Source organism: Apaloderma vittatum, unplaced genomic scaffold (assembly GCF_000703405.1).
Source record: "Apaloderma vittatum isolate BGI_N311 unplaced genomic scaffold, ASM70340v1 scaffold32363, whole genome shotgun sequence".
Taxonomy (NCBI): domain Eukaryota; kingdom Metazoa; phylum Chordata; class Aves; order Trogoniformes; family Trogonidae; genus Apaloderma; species Apaloderma vittatum.
The window spans coordinates 256-19459 of record NW_009708089.1 but is presented as its reverse complement, the minus strand read 5'-3'; the positions used below and the strand labels follow the sequence as shown (position 1 = coordinate 19459).

General features: G+C 35.4%; 1 protein-coding gene across 1 annotated transcript in view; it reads left to right on the top strand.

Annotated features, from left to right (window-relative positions):
- VPS13A (vacuolar protein sorting 13 homolog A (S. cerevisiae)) overlaps positions 1-18004 on the top strand; it is a gene marked incomplete at its 3' end in the record, with an annotated part of 57646 nt that extends 39642 nt beyond the window's left edge. Inside the window, exons 35-50 of the mRNA XM_009866430.1 lie at positions 507-657; positions 1568-1692; positions 2547-2716; positions 4301-4521; positions 5725-5957; positions 8211-8303; positions 8784-9140; positions 9860-9961; positions 11186-11344; positions 11462-11723; positions 12426-12586; positions 13700-13803; positions 15049-15346; positions 16519-16914; positions 17656-17760; positions 17858-18004. Of these exons, the coding sequence (XP_009864732.1) occupies positions 507-657; positions 1568-1692; positions 2547-2716; positions 4301-4521; positions 5725-5957; positions 8211-8303; positions 8784-9140; positions 9860-9961; positions 11186-11344; positions 11462-11723; positions 12426-12586; positions 13700-13803; positions 15049-15346; positions 16519-16914; positions 17656-17760; positions 17858-18004 (3084 nt within the window). The remainder of the gene's footprint in view (positions 1-506; positions 658-1567; positions 1693-2546; positions 2717-4300; positions 4522-5724; positions 5958-8210; positions 8304-8783; positions 9141-9859; positions 9962-11185; positions 11345-11461; positions 11724-12425; positions 12587-13699; positions 13804-15048; positions 15347-16518; positions 16915-17655; positions 17761-17857) is intronic.
- Positions 18005-19204: the final 1200 nt, after the last annotated feature.

The window sequence follows — 19204 nt, the reverse complement described above, 5'->3', positions numbered from 1 at the left end:
GTAGGGAAAAAGAAAGAGCTTTCTCTTCTAATGTAAGCTTTGTACTTCATCTGTGATACTTCAGGCAGACTTTGTGCTAGTTAGTGCTCATTAAAATTTAGCATCAAAAAATGTACAGCTTATCATGCTAATTTGCCAAATATAGAAATAGAACTAGGAACCATTACTGTAAATTACCCCGTGACTAAATGTGGATAACAAGTTTGTGTGACTACAAGTTAAACTATACACATACAACTTCTAACATTCAAATAAATTGCAGGTTTGTAAAGAAAGTTTTTATGGACAAAACCAAAATACTATGAGAACAAGTTCTGAATCCTAGAAATTGCCATTAGGAATTGTGTGAATTTGAGAAAAACATTTGACTTGGTTCTTTAGTCTCCTAAATGGAGACTTAGATGCAGTTAATTTCATTTATCTGTTTATTTGCAAACTTAGATTTTTGTCACCAAAATTTTCATGAATTGAGTTATTTTGAGTTTAATAACAATTCTTTTTTAAAGCTAATTCTCAGTCAGGAAGATATTACCACAATATTGAGGACACTAAATGAAAACATAGGTGGAAGTTCTGATGTCTCAGCATCTTTACCAGAACCAAAAGATACAACTAGCCATAGCAGTGATATTCACAGTACTTCACAGCACTCTGCAGGTAAGGTTTTCTAAAATTACGTGTGGTCTAGCGTTTTTAGGCATTACTGTTGATTACAGTCAATGTATTGTTTCTATTGGAATTGGCTTTGTGAGAGGATGCCAGATTCAGGTGTTTCTAACAGTAGGCCTGTATTATCTTGACATTGTGGTTTGAACAATACCCAACAATAATGATAATGAGTAGGAGCAACTGGGTCACTGAAGTGAGTTTTGTAGCGTGATGTGTTTTAAAGTAAGGACTGTCTTGTGCTACTGGCAATAACGCAGTGAGCATCTTCGAGTCTGTCACATGGATGTGGTAACATCCCAGCTTTGGAAAGCTGTTGTTTTACTCTGTATATGCTGGTTCAGTTGCTGTTCGGTTTCAGATCTGTTTGTCTTGCCATAAGGATGGCATCCCTAAACATTGTTCCTGTTCACTAGGCATCATTGCCCATTAGCTGTTTAGCACACACCAAAAAAAAGAAATTGTAGTTAAGAAAGAATCGTGTGTTGAATTCTTCTGTATGATACAAAAAAATAGCAAAAACGCAACAAGATTTAAAAAAGGAGAGTGGAAGTAAACTTGTGTTCTTTGGAACATTCTTGTACACAGTACAGTATAACATTAAGAAAAATTGTACATTTATGTCTTAAAGATGGTAAAAATTGCATGTAGAATATAAGCTAATATAAGAGTATTTTATCGTCTCAGACATTGTATGATTTTGTGAAATGTAGTTACAGAGAACACGATAAACATATCCCAGGTGTGGATGGATTTACATGTGGAAAAAAAAGGAAATTGTTGTCTTTGTAATCATTAGTGAGGATGATAGTTTGGAGTTGTGGTGGTGGATTTTTTTCCTTTTTTGCAGTCAAGTAGTTGTGTTTAACATTATGTGGGGTTTTTTTTAAATTTCTCAAAGGTGTGACTGTTGTGACATCAGCTGTGGTGGAATTGCATTCACCTATGAAAATAAAAACAACACTAAAACTGGACTTCAGATTTGACTCTCTGACTTTAGTATTGTATAGTCCAAATTCAAAACAGGTAAATATGATTTTCGTTCCAAAGAGAAAGAAAACAGCTTTAAGGTTGCCTAGAGTAGTGGAAATTCTGAGTAGGAATAGTTTAATTCATGACTAAAATGATTTCTAGCAATAGTAACAAACAAGGTGAAAATATTAATCAGCAATTTTAACCAAACCATATGGCAAATGTTACTGGAAAGAGAATTAACAAGTGGTACCATAAAACATGTGGCATCTTCTGTGATTTGACTCTAAATTTTCTGCAAACTTATCCTAGTTTAAAATACTTTTCTGGGGTGGAGAAAATGTAGCAGAGTGAAAGGTATTCTTTAATTACACACACGTGTGTGGACACACAAATGTATAAACAAAACTGTGAAGAGAGATTTTAAATTTGTGTTATAGTATGAATAAATTTTTTTTTTTCTTGGTTTAAGTTTACCAAAACTGTCAATAAATTTCTGATTAAAAAATTGGTAATGTTCTATTTTAAATTTAGGCTGCTATTTTAGTTTTTGAATAGTTTTCCAGTATCTGACTAAAGACTTGCATAGTCATAAGAGATAAAACTTCCTTGCTTATTTGGCATGTTTGCATAAACAGCAAACCAAAACTGCATATCACAATTGTACTTTGAAACATTGTCTCCCTCTTACTAACGTATGCTTGCTTTAGCAAGTTGGTAGTAGGGTAAAGCGTTGCTTTTTTTCAGTTTCTCTGTATGTTACTGAATTCTTTATTCTCTTTTGAGTTAACAGTGGATTTATTGTTATTATTAGAAATCATACCAGTTAGAATAAAGTTGTCACACCTGTGTACTACCTGTTAACCTGTAAGCAAATCTACAACCATATTTTAATTTGATTTAAACAGCTTACAAATTTGGATCAGAGAGATGACCTTTTGAAGCTTGCAGAGTTTAAGTTAGTTTTGATGTCAGCTGCTGTCAAAATGTTGTCAGATGGTTCAATGAACGCTTCAGTCAAGCTGGCAAACTGTACATTGGATGATAAAAGACAGTCAATCCAGAAGGCTACACCACGGTCTGTATTGTGACATAATTTACTGTTTACTGGAGTTTGACAAAGTTCAAAATGTTTTCAATGTTAAAACTGTGATTGCTTTGCCTGTACATTGTTCTTAAAATATGTGTTACTGTAGACTTATGTATCTTACTTGCCTTCTGTTCCACGTTTTGTTTACAAAAGATGAATATATATGGTAGAAACCAGACTTTAAAGATGAAGTTAATAAATGCGTTTAGAAACAAATTTCACTTTCAGCTTTAATAAACTGCTGGGTAAGTAAGCCTAATATTTTTTTATTTCATGAAGGGTAACAAATTTCAGTGAAGTATAATACTTTTGATATGTAAATGAGGAATTGTGATCATAGAATCATAGAATTGTTTGGGTCAGAAAATACCTTTAAGATCATTGAGTCCAACTGTTAGTTCGACTAGTTAGTTGGACTAGCACTGGCCACCACTAAACGATGTCCACTAAGTGCTCTGTCTGCACATACTCTATATACCTCCAGTGCTGGTGACTCAACCTTTTTTGCTTGGGCAGCTTGTTCCAATGCCTTTGATGAAGAAATTGTTTCCTAATATCCAATCGAAGCCTACCCTGGTGCAACTTGAGGCCATTTCCTCTTGTCTAATTGCTTGTCACATGGGAGAAGAGACTGACCCCACACTTTGCTACAACCTCTTTTCAGGCAGTTATAGAGAGTAATAAGGTCTCCCTTCGGCCTTCTTTTCTCCAGGCTAAGCAACACCAGTTCCCTCAGTTGCTCATCATAAGGCATGTTCTCAAGACTCTTCACCAGCTTTGTTGCCCTTCTCTGGACACACTCCAGCACCTCAATGTCTTTCCTGGAATGAGGGGCCCAAAGCTGAACACAGCACTCAAGGTGCAGCCTTGCTACTGCCAAGTATAGGGGCACAGTCCCTGACCTGGTCCTGCTGGCCATACTATTCATGTTACAGGCCAGGATGCCGTTGGCCTTCTTGGCCACCTGGGCACACTGCTGGCTCATGTTCAGCCGGCTGCCCAGCAACACCCCCAGGTCCCTCTCTTCTGGCAGCTCTCCAGCCACTCCTCCCCAAGCCTGTAGCACTGCTGGGGCTTGTTGTGGCCGAAGTGCATGACCCAGCATGTGGCCTCGTCGAACCTCATACAGTTGACCTCAGCCCATTGATCCAGCCTGTCCAGATCCTTCTGTAGAGCCTTCCTACCCTCAAGCAGATCAGCGCTCCCATCCAGATGGTGTCATCTGCAAATTCCATGAGAGTGCACTTGGTTCCCTCATCCAGATCACCAGTAAAGATGTTAAAAAATGCTGGTCTCTATACTGGTACCTGGGGAACACCACTTGTTGTAGTTTGACGTATTCAAATAATGAACACCTTTAGATGCCAGTATGTGGGAGTCTCGTTAGTTCTGAAGTTTTATGAAATGTATATTAACGCTTTTATTGGTCACCTTTTAAAATCTTTGGTGGTACTTTTAAAATTCACTGTTGTTGATGTGTTGTAGCTGGAGTGAGAATCTTTTAGTGTGTTTCAGTGTTTGTGACTGTTTTTTTTAATTGTCTCATTAAATACCTCCTTAATGGTCTTTCAGGATGGTGGAAATGAAACACGGATTTGAAAAGAAAGTTATGATGGATATAAGCTATAAGCAGGGGAGAGATGGCACTATTCTTGATGTGATTGTTCAAGAGATTTACCTTTGTGCAAGCATGGAGTTTCTACTTACTGTTGCAGATATATTCCTAAAAGCTAATGCAGAAAGTGCTGCTGCGCAGAGAAATCTCAAACAGTCATTGCCTTTAAAGGACCAAGGTATATATGGGAAATATTTAAAAACTTGTATTGAAATATCTGTCTAATTTTGGTATTCTAATACTACCTTAAAAATTATAATGCCCCTTTTATGCTATTTCCTATGTTTGTACAGAACAGTTTCTTCTAAGCTTTAACATTTCTTTCTTTGCACCATGGAAATTGGTTCATGTCCCTTGGCTTTTATTTCCAAATTATGCTTTGTCTTACCAGACAAAGGAAATAGCACAAAATGTGTATCTAAAATGAAATGAAAACACCAGTTACAGCTGGCACTACTCTATGTTTCTTTGGCAATCTTAGCAGTCTCAAAAAAGTTTATGATGCTGGTTACCACCATAATAATTTTCGTCCTTCCTAAGAATAATGGATTATATATTATATTATATTGTGTTGGATTATATTGTATTATGCTTAAATTTGAATTCAGCCTGCCAGATGCTACTGCCTAGAAATGTTGTCATTTCACTTGTCCACTGACTGTTGTGCATTTCCCCCTACATCAGGAAACGGGGTTTTAGCTTGAGTGCTCAATTCGGTCTATAGTGCAGGACCCTGTACCTGACTTCAGAAATTAGTGCTTTAGAACATCAGAGCAGGAAATGGGCTATTTATGCTTCCAGGCCTTGGGCAGTTCTCATCAGGTCGGCAAATCAAGCCCCTTGTTTTCCTGTACCCAAAGTATTTTAGTTTTTTGTCCATTTCAGCTAGGCCTGCTGTGACTATTTAGTAGATGATCAAAATCTAAACAACTTAGGAAGGCTTTCAGAAAAGTGTATTCATACTACAGTGGTTACATCAAACATTAGTAATTGCTGCATTATCATACTATAGAAAAATGTAAGCTTTGTGTATGCATGTTTCTTTCATAAGACCCTATCATAGATGGCTGATGTAGATATTTAGTTAAACTGATATATATGCTAGTATCTGAGGTAATACAGTGGTCATATAGTTATCCTGTTCATTTTGACAAAGAAGTTTTGTGGAATCTTTTGTTGTACCTAGAAGTAGTTAGAGCTTTAACGGTTTTATATCTCCTATGAAGAGCCTATAAATGTCAACTGCAGGGATCTACAGGTTTTCTGATCAAGTTATACTTGATCTTATCACTAAATCTTTAAAACTTCTCTATAAGAGAGATGTAAATAAAAACAATTTAATCTTTGAACAATTTACCTAATTTAATTTATGTTTTTGAAGCACCTGTGCAGCCTGTATCTACCATGGAAATGAACATTGTTGTTAAAAATCCAGAGATTGTGTTTGTGGCTGATTTGACAAGAAGTGATGCTCCTGCCTTGGTGGTTACAACACAGTGTGAAGTCTTCATTAAAAATAACCCTGAACGGTATAGTATGACAGCTGCCGTTAAAGAGCTACAAATGAGAGCATGCCCATTTCTTCCAGAAAACAGGAAAGGGAATATTACTACGGTGAGTTTGCAAACATCTGGTTTGTATTTAAAAGGAACTGTGTAGCTCATACAACTAGGATGCAAGTTATTTGTGAAGCTTTTGGTACTGGAACGTGTGTTACAGACATATGAGGAAAATTTTGTAACTAATTATTTTGTAGATTTTACTCTGTTTTGTCTGATATGTCAGAAGCATCATCTTGATCTCTGGCTTTGAGATTTGCTTTGTATGACAATCCAAGAGCCCAGAGGTGGAAACTTTTATGTTCTGTGTAAACGAAATAAATAGAATTTTACAAGTATAGGCTGTCTTGAATGCAGTGTAGTAAATTTGGAATAGTTCTGGTCTGAAACTTTGTGTTAATTAACTACTAACAAGGTATCATGGACAGAATGGAAAGTATGTTTTGTGAAATAGATTACTTATGGTATGCTGTGTATAAATTCCTTTGTGTTAAAGTTCGTAGATCCCTTATATGAAGACAGTCCATTTATATTTTGGCAAGAGAATCAGACTTGTTAATTATTTGAATCCTGGAGCTTCTTTCAGCTTTTCTGCATCCACAGCAGATTGTACCTTAGTTAACTGTAATTTATGTCAAAGAAAAAAACTAATTTCACAACAACGGTTATCTGTGTTCTCAGACCGCAGAGGAATTTTAAAGAACTGGTCTTTTCCACTCTGCTTTACTGCCTGCTTACTTTACAGAGTTACGCAGGAAATACTAAGCTGTAAGCACAGAGTACTGAGGCTTCCACTTCATGTCCTTATCAGATGCTTCTTTGGGAGACACAGTCTTTGACCGCATTAATCTGCTAACAATCTAGTCATTGAGAAGGCGATATAGTTGCACTGACAGCCACAACACAGTGCATTATTGTTTGGGCTCACAAATGTGTTTGACCTTCACAAATGTAGAAGGCAATTACTAACTTTGTAGAAGGCAATCACAGCACTTCGCACCAAGCTTTCCCTCTTACAGAAGTATCTTCTGCCAGAATCTCTTATCTCGGACTACAGAAGCAGATGACAAGATGTTTCTGCTCTAGAGAGGAAAGAAACTTCAGAGGACCTTAGTTTTGAGGCTTAAAATAGTAACTTCTTTGAAAGTTTCAGAAGATTCTGAAGAGAATAGTAGAGGTCAGAAAGGAAGGCAGGTGGCAGCATAACTTCCCATTTTGAAAACGTGTATAAGGAATCTCTGAACCCAGGTTTTCTGTAAACCTAAATTTTAGTCTGGGAACATAATCAGAGAAATAAGAGATTCAGATGACATTCCATATCTGACTTCAGAAAACGTATGATACAAGGTTATATGCAGATTACAAAATTTCTGGCCAAACTTTGGAAACACTAGTGATGGATTAATTCATCCTCCTAATGAATAGTTTTCCAAAGATATCTAGGAAACTAGCCTCTGGATACAGAGTAGCATGAGTAATGAGGTTCTTTCTGTTCATTTCTTACATATACCTTACTCTAAAGAATAATGCTGTTTTTCATTCCTGGATGTAGCACAGAAGAAGAAAAAAAATAATGTGAGTAGCAGAGAATTAAATAATGATATGGACAAAAATTCTATTAGATCAAGCTCAGGTGGGAAAAGTGTGGTAAAACTGATTCAGTGTTCCTATGCCCCCAGCGTCCAGTTCAGATATGGACAGAAATGTCAAGAAAGATTGCAAAACTAATATAATTTGAAATTACCATTTTTGAAAGACCTACCCTCTCAGATAGGGACTGGAGAGTAAATTTTCATGTCAATACAGTATCAGTAGAGACTGAGAATACCAGATCACATAGCACCATGATTTTGTTTGTAGTGTAACTTAGATTTGCTTTTCGTAAACCTTGGCAAGTGGGTGTTATGCAAGGACTGATTGTAAAATAAAGCTGGGACTGTGTGATTGTGATTCAGACAGTTGCTGCAGAGTTGTCCTTAACTGAAGAGTCAGGAGCATGCAGATGCAGTGTATTTGAAGATAACTGCAGACTTTACCTAAAGAATGGAGTTACTGAAGTGTAATGGATTTTGCTGTAGCAGACATTTGAATCTTTAGTGATTGAAAATGGCTGACATGATGCTTGTGATTTCCTTTTTTTTCCTTTACATTTGGACACTTTACTAGTGTTCAGATTACTCCTAGTTCTGAAGAACCAAGTAACGATAACTTTTCCTTTTGATATATTTGATGTATAGTATTTCAAAGTGTATGACTTACAAGTGATTTTTTTCCTGTGTTTAACATGTGATTTTACTCTTTTGTATAGGTATTACAGCCTTGTGACTTCTTCTTTGAAATGAAGCAGTCAGGTACTAATCCACAGACAGCTGATCTAATGATTAAATCTCTAACAATAAAAGTAGGTACACTTTTATTGCATTTCTAATTCTCTACTACTTTCTGCTCAAAAGGCTTTGAAGTTGCTTGGATATGATTCTTAAAAAAACCCAATAAAATCAGGAATGACTGCAGTGGGGAATTGTTTATGTTCTTAAACAAGTCACCTATCTGTTCAGCAAAGCTGAAAATTAGTTAAGTTTTGTCACAATAGCACATTTTTGGAACCTATGTTTTATGAAATGGCCCGATGTGCAGAGATAAGTTTTGAAGCGTTCAGATGGACTGTTGGATGACTTAGCCTCTGGAAGAAAAGCGGGAGTTGAAAATCTGAATAAGTTGAATGGTAGCTTGTGGAAAGGAATGAGTTTTCAAATGTAAAAGTCTTGTAGAGACAGAAGTGTTTTGTTACTGTAACATGTTCATTATAATTTTGTGTCTGAAAGTAGCTGTTTCCTCTACTAGCTTCTCATTTCCAGTTATTTCAACTTGTTATTTGTAGGTTTCACCAATAATCATAAACACAGTAATTACTATTACATCAGCCCTGTATCAGACTGCAGAAACAACAGAAGACGAGATTAGCCAAATTCCTCCAGACTTGTGGAATAAGAAAGATATAAAAAATCTAAAGATGTGGTTTCTTGAAGAGTCAAATGAGAATGAAGATACAAATCCAACCGCTGAACTGGTTCCCACAGGAGAGTCATTGAAAATGAGTATAGAATCCGTTTTTCTAACATTGGAAGCTGGGGTTGGTCATCGAACTGTACCAATGCTTCTAGCTAAGTCCTCATTTCTTGGAGAAGTCAAAAACTGGAGTACCCTGATCAACCTACGTTCTCGTCTTGAACTAGAGGTGAGGAATAGGAAATAAAAGATTTCTTGAGAAATTAAACGCATTATGTTATTTAGACAAAAGAAAAAAAATCTGTTAAGCTGCAGAAACATTTTCTGGGAGCCGGATGGGAATGAGGTTTTAACGTAGCTAAAATTAAAATCTAATGCATTAGATGTAGTGTATGAATGGCAGTAATTTGGTGTTATGCAGTCTTTTATTTGCACTCTGTATCTGTTATCAAAAGCGTGTTGCATCAATATCAAATTTTGAAATAGCAACTGCCTAAAACTTTGACAATTTTAATTTAAAATTACATTAGAATATATTCATGTGCCATTCCTATAAAATACTATGTAGTACCAGTGTTGTACATAAACTGGCTCATATTTGGAAATTAATGACAGAAGGTTCAGTGATTGTAGGTAGATTCTTCCTTAGTTACAGTGCTACAGGTATCTAGCTCCTACAGTTTAAGCCTAAATTATGTTTTGAGTGGCATGCCTTATACCGTTTGTTTGGAAGTTAGTCTTTACAGTAGACTTGGCTGCCTCATTTATTTCTCTAATACATTTGCTTTGTCTTACGGTGGGAGCTGAAAGTGCAGTCTATTTGTAAATCTTTTATATTGCCAAATTAATGCACTTGTAAATCAGAATTTTAAGTCTTTAAGAAGACTTAAGAGTAGAGCTTTTGTTGATTTAACAGCTGTATGTAATTTGCTGACTTCATTTCAATAGGTACACTATTTTAATGAGATGTTTGGGGTGTGGGAACCTTTGCTTGAACCCCTAGAAGTTGAGAAGACTGATTTTTTCAAACCATGGATTCTTGAAATCAAGGTATGTTTTCCAAAATTGAAGTCAAATCTTTCATTTCATTACCTTAGAAGAAATAAATGCTCTGCACCTTTCATTGCTGAGACTAATCTAACAATTTTTGTGTTGGTTACTGAGATGGTTTTTCCCAATTAGCGAATGAAACCAGCTCATGTACAAGATTCAGATTCACAGATCTGTTAAATAATTTCATCTTTCAGGTGGCAAGAAGATTTTGATTCCAGTTGCACTAGATAATCTTAATGGCTTTATATCAGTTTTTTCTGAAGTTAGGTCATATGCTACTGATCAATTAATCGACTTGGGAAAGATAGAAGGACACTTATGTTGTTCCACTGGCACACTTGTAGCAAAGTGTATTGGAGAAACTGATGCCTGTTCTTGACTAGTACAAGGTGCACTGTGGAAATGATACTCTTACCGCTTATTATGTTGTTTTCTGATTACTTTTTTTCAAAACTCTCCAAGTGTCTTTAGCCTGAGAGGTTGCTTAGAATGGAAAAAACGCATTTTTCCTAGGGCAGCTGTCATTATCAAACAATTTTCTTCAGTAATGGCCTCAGAAGGGTAAGGATTATGGACTGAGATATTGCAGTGAAGAAATTGCTGTTAAAAATATTCCAGAGCATTTTCCAGAAAGATATGAAACCTAATGCAGAAGGAAGGTAGAAGATAGTGAGTCCAACCTCTTATCTTCTTGCCCAGATTTGAAATATAACATTTCTAAATACATAATTTCCAGAAAAGTTGAAAGCCAGGAAAATGTGTTCCATGTGATTTCTGTTTTTTTCCTTCAAACAAATGAAAATGTATAAAACAAGTATTTGTTATGAAGATTAGATAAAGATTAAATTTGGGGTTACTATTTAAGAGTTAGGAAATCAATGATGTATAATAGTTTTTACATGTGTTATTAGATGTATTAAGATGAACATTTTCACACAGCGTTTACTGGGTATATTAGTAGTTAGTATGTAAGTGTATGTTCTTCATTTTTGATCATAAATTTAGCTACTGTTACCAGAATTTCATTGACTTCTGAGACATATCTTGCCTTCTTTATTCTCTCCCTGTTTGTTTTTATTTGAGAATACAAATGTGAAAAAAAAAAGGAAAACCATAGCAGGATATAGAAGTGGGAAAGGGAGAGAATAAGAGTCTTGAGGTGAAACTTGCCTCTCCAGAAGAAGTGTTCATGTAAGAATTCTTTAAAAAATCTCCTTTCAGATGAAGAAGAAAGCTAAAAAAGCATTGGTTGAATCAGATGCAGAAGAAGAAAACTACAAAGTTCCAGAATATAAAACAGTAATAAATATTTCCTCAAAAGACCAGCTGAACATTACACTGTCCAAATGTGGGCTACACATGCTGAGTAACTTGGGCATGGTGAGGACGATTACTTAACTATGCAGTGTCAGAATTGTTAAATGAAAGTTTGCACAGATTATCTTGGCAAAGTCTTATCTAGTACGTATGTGTTTTGTATCTGTACTTCCTTTCTAGGCATTTGCTGAAGCAGCTAGTCAAACTTCAGATATCTTCAAAAAAGACCGAGCACCGTTTGTAATAATAAATTCTTTAGGACTTCCCATCACTGTCTCGCCTAGTGATTCCTTTAGTGTCCTTAATGTTGAATTTGGAGCAAAAATATTTCATTTAAGAGATGGAGACAATTTAAATATGGAATTTGTCAGAACCAAAAATGAGAGTGACCAGTTCACAGCAATGACAACTCTGAGTAGCAAGAGGTTTTACATTCAGATCTGTAAGTTCCCAAGTTCATGCATTTGTTTTTGTAAATGCAGCGTGCTGTACAATACCGCATCTAGTACAGGTCAATCAGGATTGGGGGACTATATAACTTGAAAGGAGTGTTTCTTTGGATTCTGGATATGTGGCAGCATTTAAAATCTTTCTTTACTCTTTGCAGCTGAAAGTTACGTGTGTTATGCTTATTAATCTTTGTAGCATAAAATTTCTACTATGATAAATTATTTAGGTAACTAATCCTTATTTTGTCATTTTTAGAGCAGTCAAATGTTTTTGTTTGTGTGCATGCATTAATGCAGAATTAAGCTGCCCAGGATAATACCTTTTTTTTTCTTTTAAGAATTCAGAGGCCTTTGTGTTCATGGAAGGGGAAGGGGAAGATTTTTAAGGAAAGATTGTTTCAGATAATTTAAAGTAAAACATAGCTGCAGCTAAAAGTAAAATTTAACTACCTTTAATGGCATGTTAAAAAATGAAGTAGATTTATTGTAACAATTGACAGTTTTTCAGAACTATTTTTTCCAAACTGGCCTGGACCATATAATTTATTAATTTAATATTTTTCACAGTATATATGAGCTGTACCTTGTTAATAGCTTGAATGATACTGAAAATTCTGCTCAATGCACATTTCAGTCTTTCAAATGTATCTTTATGCTCCTTCCGAGTCTTTCATTTCTCATCTTCTAAATTCTAGGTCCACATAATCATTCCACTGTGGAAAAGATTCCATTGACAAAAGTGGGTCGGTGTATTTACAGAGTAAGACATGAAGAATCAGGTGTTGAAAGATCCATTGTCTGCCAAATTGATACTGTTGAAGGAAGCAAAATGATAACTATACGTTCTCCTATTCAGGTTATTCTATTTCCATACACTATAATTTCATTATTATTTTAATTTTTTTAATGAATGAAAATGATCCTGTTGTCTTTAATATTTTTTAAAAATATATTTTAAAAACTTACCTGAACAATTCATGTAACTTTGCTGTTGTGGATTATAAGGTAGCCTAGAAGAGATTTTTAAAGAATAAAAAACTTCTTCACAGTGACGAAGACACGGGATGAGGCTGGAAATGGACCAGATTTTAGATCAGGATAATTCGTCAGTAATGTTTTCTGATACTAGCTCTATTTTCAGTCTTGTTTAACTGTTTGTTTTGTGTGAAGGCATCACACCGCTCTCAACCTTACCTTAATTCTGCAGGGTTACTCTGTCAGATTCCTTTTTCTTCATTGACACATGAATTTCAAATTTAGTACCAATTAAGCTGAAGAGTGAACTCTTTGAGCACGTATCTTTTCTGATTGCGTAGTATTTTTGGTTATATAGTTTACAAGTAGAGGGGTGATCCTGATACTAGTGATAGTGCCCTTGTTACATTTCACTTGCTGCTTTTGCCCACAGTGTTTTATGACTTGGTTCAAGATTTACAGTCTTATTCTTCTCTAAATTAAATTTTATTTTATTTTCCAGAGCTAGTAATGCCATTAAATTAACCCTGAAATTAAATAAATGTTTACAAGGAACAACAAATCTATTATAATGGCAATTGGTTGTTTAATCCTAAATAAATATTAGAATTTCCTTATGTTTTGGCAATAAAGGTTTTGACCCACACACCTATGTATTTGTTATATTTTTAGTAGAAAATTATTTGGAAGGTTGTTATATAATTCAGATTTACTTGTCTTTGGTTTTGCTAGGCTTTGTGTTTCTTCTTGAATAGAGTTTTACAGCTAATCTATAAATTTTGTAACTAAAATATAGAATTAAATGACACATAATGGCAAATAATTTAGGGAGATTTACTGGTATTAGGAGACAGTTCTGATATGTCTGACGTTGAATGGTAAACAGACAAGATGAACAATGAAAGAGTTTTCATTCTGTGTTCTGTAAGGCTCAAAACAGTTTAATCTTGCCTGTTTTTTCTAATGTGTATTGCTGGATTTTTATTTCACATAGATAAGGAATCATTTTTCAATCCCATTAAATATTTTTGAGGAAGGAAGATGTTTAGGAACTGCTTCACCAGAAAATGAATTCAACATACCATTGTCTTCTTACAGGTACTTTTTAATGGCATTGTTCTTGTATTAAAGAATATGTTTATACATTGTTGATTGTTGTATTCATACAATTGTGCTATAAAAAAATTGTTTCCCTTTGCTACCTAACATAATTAATACTGTACTATCATGGTTGGGTAGAATCTTCTCAGAGGATCTAGTCTGAGTTGAAAAGAATGTAATTCTTGAACTGGAAATAATTTGAAATCCATTTAACAGGCAACTTCAATGAGCTAAGTTACTTCAGCAATCCAAGCCCAGGTGCTTCTGGAATACAGTAATTGTTCTCCACGGAGTACATAATTATTTTCCTAGTAGGGTGATGGCTAGTGATGTATTACACTTTTTTTTTTCTTCTGAAAGGCTTCTTGTGAATTTTATTGTTCTGAAGTAATGAATTGAAACCAATAAGCTCTGTCACAGATGTCGAAAAAGACTTGTCAACCTTAGAAAGACTTGGCTTCCAGCGTAGCTATGCTAGTAGCATCTTCAAGCTAATACCCACTGAAAACTGCAGTGAGTTTGTGTGTACAGTTTAGCTTAACTGTCACCAACTTTTAGGCAGATAAGTTTTCTTTGATTGATTTATGTGATTATGGAGACTATTTCTTTCTGTTTTCCTCCAAACACCCTCCCCGTATTTTTTTTAGGGTGGCAGCTGTGTATTTTTTTTGTCAAATAAGTTACACTTCCCTGTAAGTTAGACAGTGCAAGTTCATTAATGTTTCTGACTATCTGTATTTTATTTACTAAGGTTTAGTAACATTCTCATTCGTTGCACATGGATGAGTTCCACTAGGCAGTCAGGAAATCATCAGTCACTGAGCTGCTGACTAGGTTAAAGCAGTTGCCTTCCAAAAGCCATGTGGGTAAATAATCCATAAACTTGATGCTTTATACAACTGGAAAGAAGGGCACGTTCTGCAGAGAGATTTGTCACAGGCCTTTGCTTGTAACAGGAATATGGCAGCACTTCTAAAAGAATTTAGTAGCCTCTTTGTAAGGATCTCCAACAGTCCATTCTTTGCAAGGGAAGTGTGTGGAGTTATGGAACAAAAAACCCAGCTGGTGGAATTTCCTGAACTTGTCTTTCCTACTTTAAGCTAGATAAAGGCAGGCAATGAACTGCTGTCAGAAAACTTCCAAAATCCAGATAATACTAGAATTTTAGTGTTACATAGTATTTTTTCATAACTGGAAAATTCAGTTTCTCATTGAATGTTTAAAAAATGTTTCTGTTTACAGATCCATGTTGAGCTTGCAACCACTGTCCAATGAAGATGGAGTGGCTGGAGAGTACGATATGTGTGAAGGAATTACATTTGATGAAATTATGAAAAATGTTGGCAGTTTGTTGCAAAGGAAATGCCAGTCCATGAAGTCTACTAACCAGTCACTTATCATCAATATTGTTCCTGTAAAAGACACGTTGATGTCTTCATTGTGTGCAGAAGATCAGTGGGATTTTCCATATGTTGTTCATTTGTGGCCTTCTGTTCTTCTCCGCAACCTTCTTCCATATCAAATAACTTATTCTGTAGAGGTAGTTTTTTAATTTCTAAACTTTTTGTGATGTTTCCCACCTGTGATATGAAGGCTGATCAAGTGGTTGAAATATGTTTGTAAATGGATATTAAAAGAAAGAGTTAGAGTATTTGTGAAGCAACTTAGAAGCAAAGTTAGAGTTTTTGTGAAGCAAACTTACTTAAGGGCAAATCTGTGTTTATAGAGATGAAACAGTACCAGAATGTGAAAAGTGATTTTACTAATCATAAGTTATACTTTAGATACAAAACCAAAGTAAAACTTAAAAGTATGCAAATGTAGACCTGTGAGAGTCGATTTTGGTTGCTCAAGCACAGCTTGAGTCTCATTAAGCAGTGTAGTTTTTCCTGTGATTGACAAGTGTCTCAGGTGAAATAAGTTGGTCAGCCTACAGTAGCATCCTATGTGCTGTTGCTGACCTGAAGCAGTAGAATGCTTTGTATGCGTAATCACAGGCCTGCGGTTTTTGCCAGGTTTTGTTTGAATTGCAGCTTAGTGCCAGACATAATATTCTCTGCAGATGAAATTAAACAATGAGGTGCACTTTGACTGTTAAAAGACATTCATTTTGGGGCCAAATGAGAGGCAGTCTTATGTAAAAGATCTGTAAGATGTACAGTGTTGACGTTGGTTCCTCGACACTAACTGTTCCGTTGTGTGGATGTACCATGGTTGTGTCCCACTGCTTAGTGATGTAGACTTAGGATAATAGAAATACAGATGGGAGACACTGAAACATGTTTTTTCAGATTGTCTTAATTTAGTATTTGGACTCAAATAGTAGAATTTAACCATAAAATTTTGTCACAATTGCACAATTACTAGAGCTAGAGACTGTGGCCTCTACCAAATGTGTGGAAATGACAAGCACTATTCTGTACACCCCTTACACATTTAAATTTAGTGGAAGAAATGCTGACTTGAGGAACTCCCGTCATCTAAGTACATTTATAATTTGAATTTGGTGCCAAATTTTTTTTGTGACTAAATATTGATTACCATGCATGGAATTTTCCTGTGAAATGTTGTATTAAGGCAGGCTTTTAAGAATGTAACATGGTTAAATAGTATAATAAGCTGTTTAAAATTTTGCCTAAATAGTAAAAGTTAATCGAATTTTGAGTGTAACTCATGTACATGTACACTGTTTGGTTTTTTTTTTTTTAAAAGGGAAACGGGAACAAATGTGACACTCTACAAGAAGGATGTTCAGCCCAGATTCATAATGCAGTCTTGGATCAAACTAAACTAGATTTACAGTTGCTTAACTATCTTGATCAAAATTGGAAGAGTGAGTACCATATAAAAAGCGATCTACCCTATATCAGCTTCACAACATTTTACTGCATCACGGAGCTGGATAAAACTGAACTGGATATTGCTATCCGTGTGACTTACACAACTGGACAGGTGGTTATAGCAATTCACAGTCCATACTGGATGGTAAATAAAACTGGCCGAATGTTGCAATACAAAGCTGATGGTATTCACCGCAAACATCCTCCGGATTATAAAAAGCCACTCCTTTTTTCTTTCCAGCCCAAAAACGTCTTCCAAAATAATAAGGTATTGTATTGGTATTATATTTTGTAAAAGCTGACAGCTCTGTATTGTCTTGTGTTGTTGTATGAAAGCATTTTTACACTTTGAAATCAGTTATCTATGTTATGCTCTGTAAAGTGTAGGAAACCTACATTATCTCTGTCTAAAGACAGTATTTTAAATAAATGTGTTGTCAGATATGCTTGAGATGGGAAATTTGCATTATCAAAGGTATTGTTAAGAAAAGGATTCTCATCTTTGAGAGGAATAAAATTCACTGAGTGTTTCCTACATAAAATAATTTCCTTTATTCCATTTAAACTTCATCAATAAAGGTCCTTACTCCAAATAAGACATAGAAATTGTGTAAGAAATATTAAGCTCTGATACCTGAAAAATTAAAAGATACAGTTTACCGTTTGAGTCTGCTATGTGAGATTTTTTTTAATGCTGAACATGAGAGGCAAGACTGTGTTGATTTCCCTTTGAGATTTTAATTGTGATGGTTTTGGAGAGGATCCTTATGTGGTTGCTTCCTCTGGAGTATCGTACACTTACAAATCTTACTCCACATAGCTTAAAACTAAGAAAATACCTGTGTGAGACGACACTGACAATTGTTATGGCTAGACTTTTTAATAGAAACACCTGTATTTCTAGTATGCATTTATATTTATGCTTATATATATCTCTCTACCTTATGTGTGTTTTTAAGTGTCATCAGTGTCTATAAATTGAAAATTAATTCAAGGTGCTTCTTCACAGGTGCAGCTTATGGTAACTGACAGTGAACTGTCTGATCCATTTTCACTGGACACTGTTGGAAGTCATGGGGCTGTGAAATGCAAGAGTCATAAAAAGGAATATCAAGTGAGTTAAATTTATCTTTTAAACTCACTGCTTTCAAGAGATGTAGTTGAAGTAAGAAGAGAACAGAGTACTTCTAACAGTGTATTTATATTCACAGGTTGGTGTCACCATAAACAACAGCAGTTTTAATATTACTAGAATTGTAACTTTCACTCCATTTTTCATGATCTCAAATAGAAGCAAATACACATTGGAAGTAGCTGAAGAAGGCAAGGAAAAGTGGATTCCTATTGTTCTGCAACAGGTAAACTTATAAAGAAAGCTACTCAGAGTTGTTTTGCTAAGAAAAAAAATATGGTTTGAACATTCAATGATGTAAAATATGAGCTGTGCATGGTGTTAAATGACACTGTCTGAATATATCATGCTTTTCAATGAATTATCTGTATCCTGTCACCTTTTCTCAGTGTTGCTTTAGGACACATTGTAAAGCTAGGATTACTTTGTAATAAGAATGATTTTTCTGTTACCTGCATTATACCTCGCATGAGAAGACCTGTGCTGTTACTATATTATCTCTCTCTGCAGTGGCACCAAAACTTCTGTTCAGTTTTTGCAGTGGTGCCTCGTAGTGGGGTTTGGCTGGTCTAGCACATGCCATGCCACTTTGATATAGAAAGAAAAGCCCTCATGTGGATCAGATCGGACAGCTCTGAAGTAATCCTCTGGGACTAGTCTCACTGCTGTGTTTTAGTGTTTAATGCATCCTTTCTGGAGTGGAATCACCGGCCCCCAGGCCAAGTAGTATGGAAATGGCTTTTATTCTTTTGTCCATGCTGCAGACTTGCAGGTCAGGTGTGCTGCTTGGCTGTTGGCACTGCAGTATTGCACAGGTATGCCTTGTATATGTTTTGAGGCCATCGTGCTTGTTTGGGATAGTGTTGGAGGTCTGTGAAAGCTAAAAGCATCCGTACTGCCTTTTGGCAAGAGTGATTCCCTTCCCATGCATCTTGAAGATAGCGTTATATGAAACAGTGACAGAGTATAGCCTAAGAAATTGGCGAAACAGTTGGAGGCCCTCTCACTTTTCTTTAGCATTGTAGATAATCCAAATGGTCACCAAAAATACTTGCCAGCTAAACCACTAAAGTTAAAAGAATATTTTAAATCAGATTTGTAATGAGATCTTTTTGTTAAATTTTTGGTACTTGCAACGCATGCTCCTTAAGTCTGCATTTTATCCTCAATGATTACAGAAGAGAAATACCCTTTAAATATCATTTATTTTAATTTATGAAATCAACACTACTTGCTCTTTATTGTCATTTTTCCGTTGTGTTTTTTGTTAAGTGTACACAATGATGATTTTTAAGTGTTTAAGTCAGTTCAACTTCCCATGGTGTTTTGTTGTTCTTTTCAGAAAAGTTTCTTTGCTTTTTTTCAAGAATAGACTGTTTGCCGTAAGCCTACACATTCTTACTATTTCCTAATAGTCTTAAGTTCT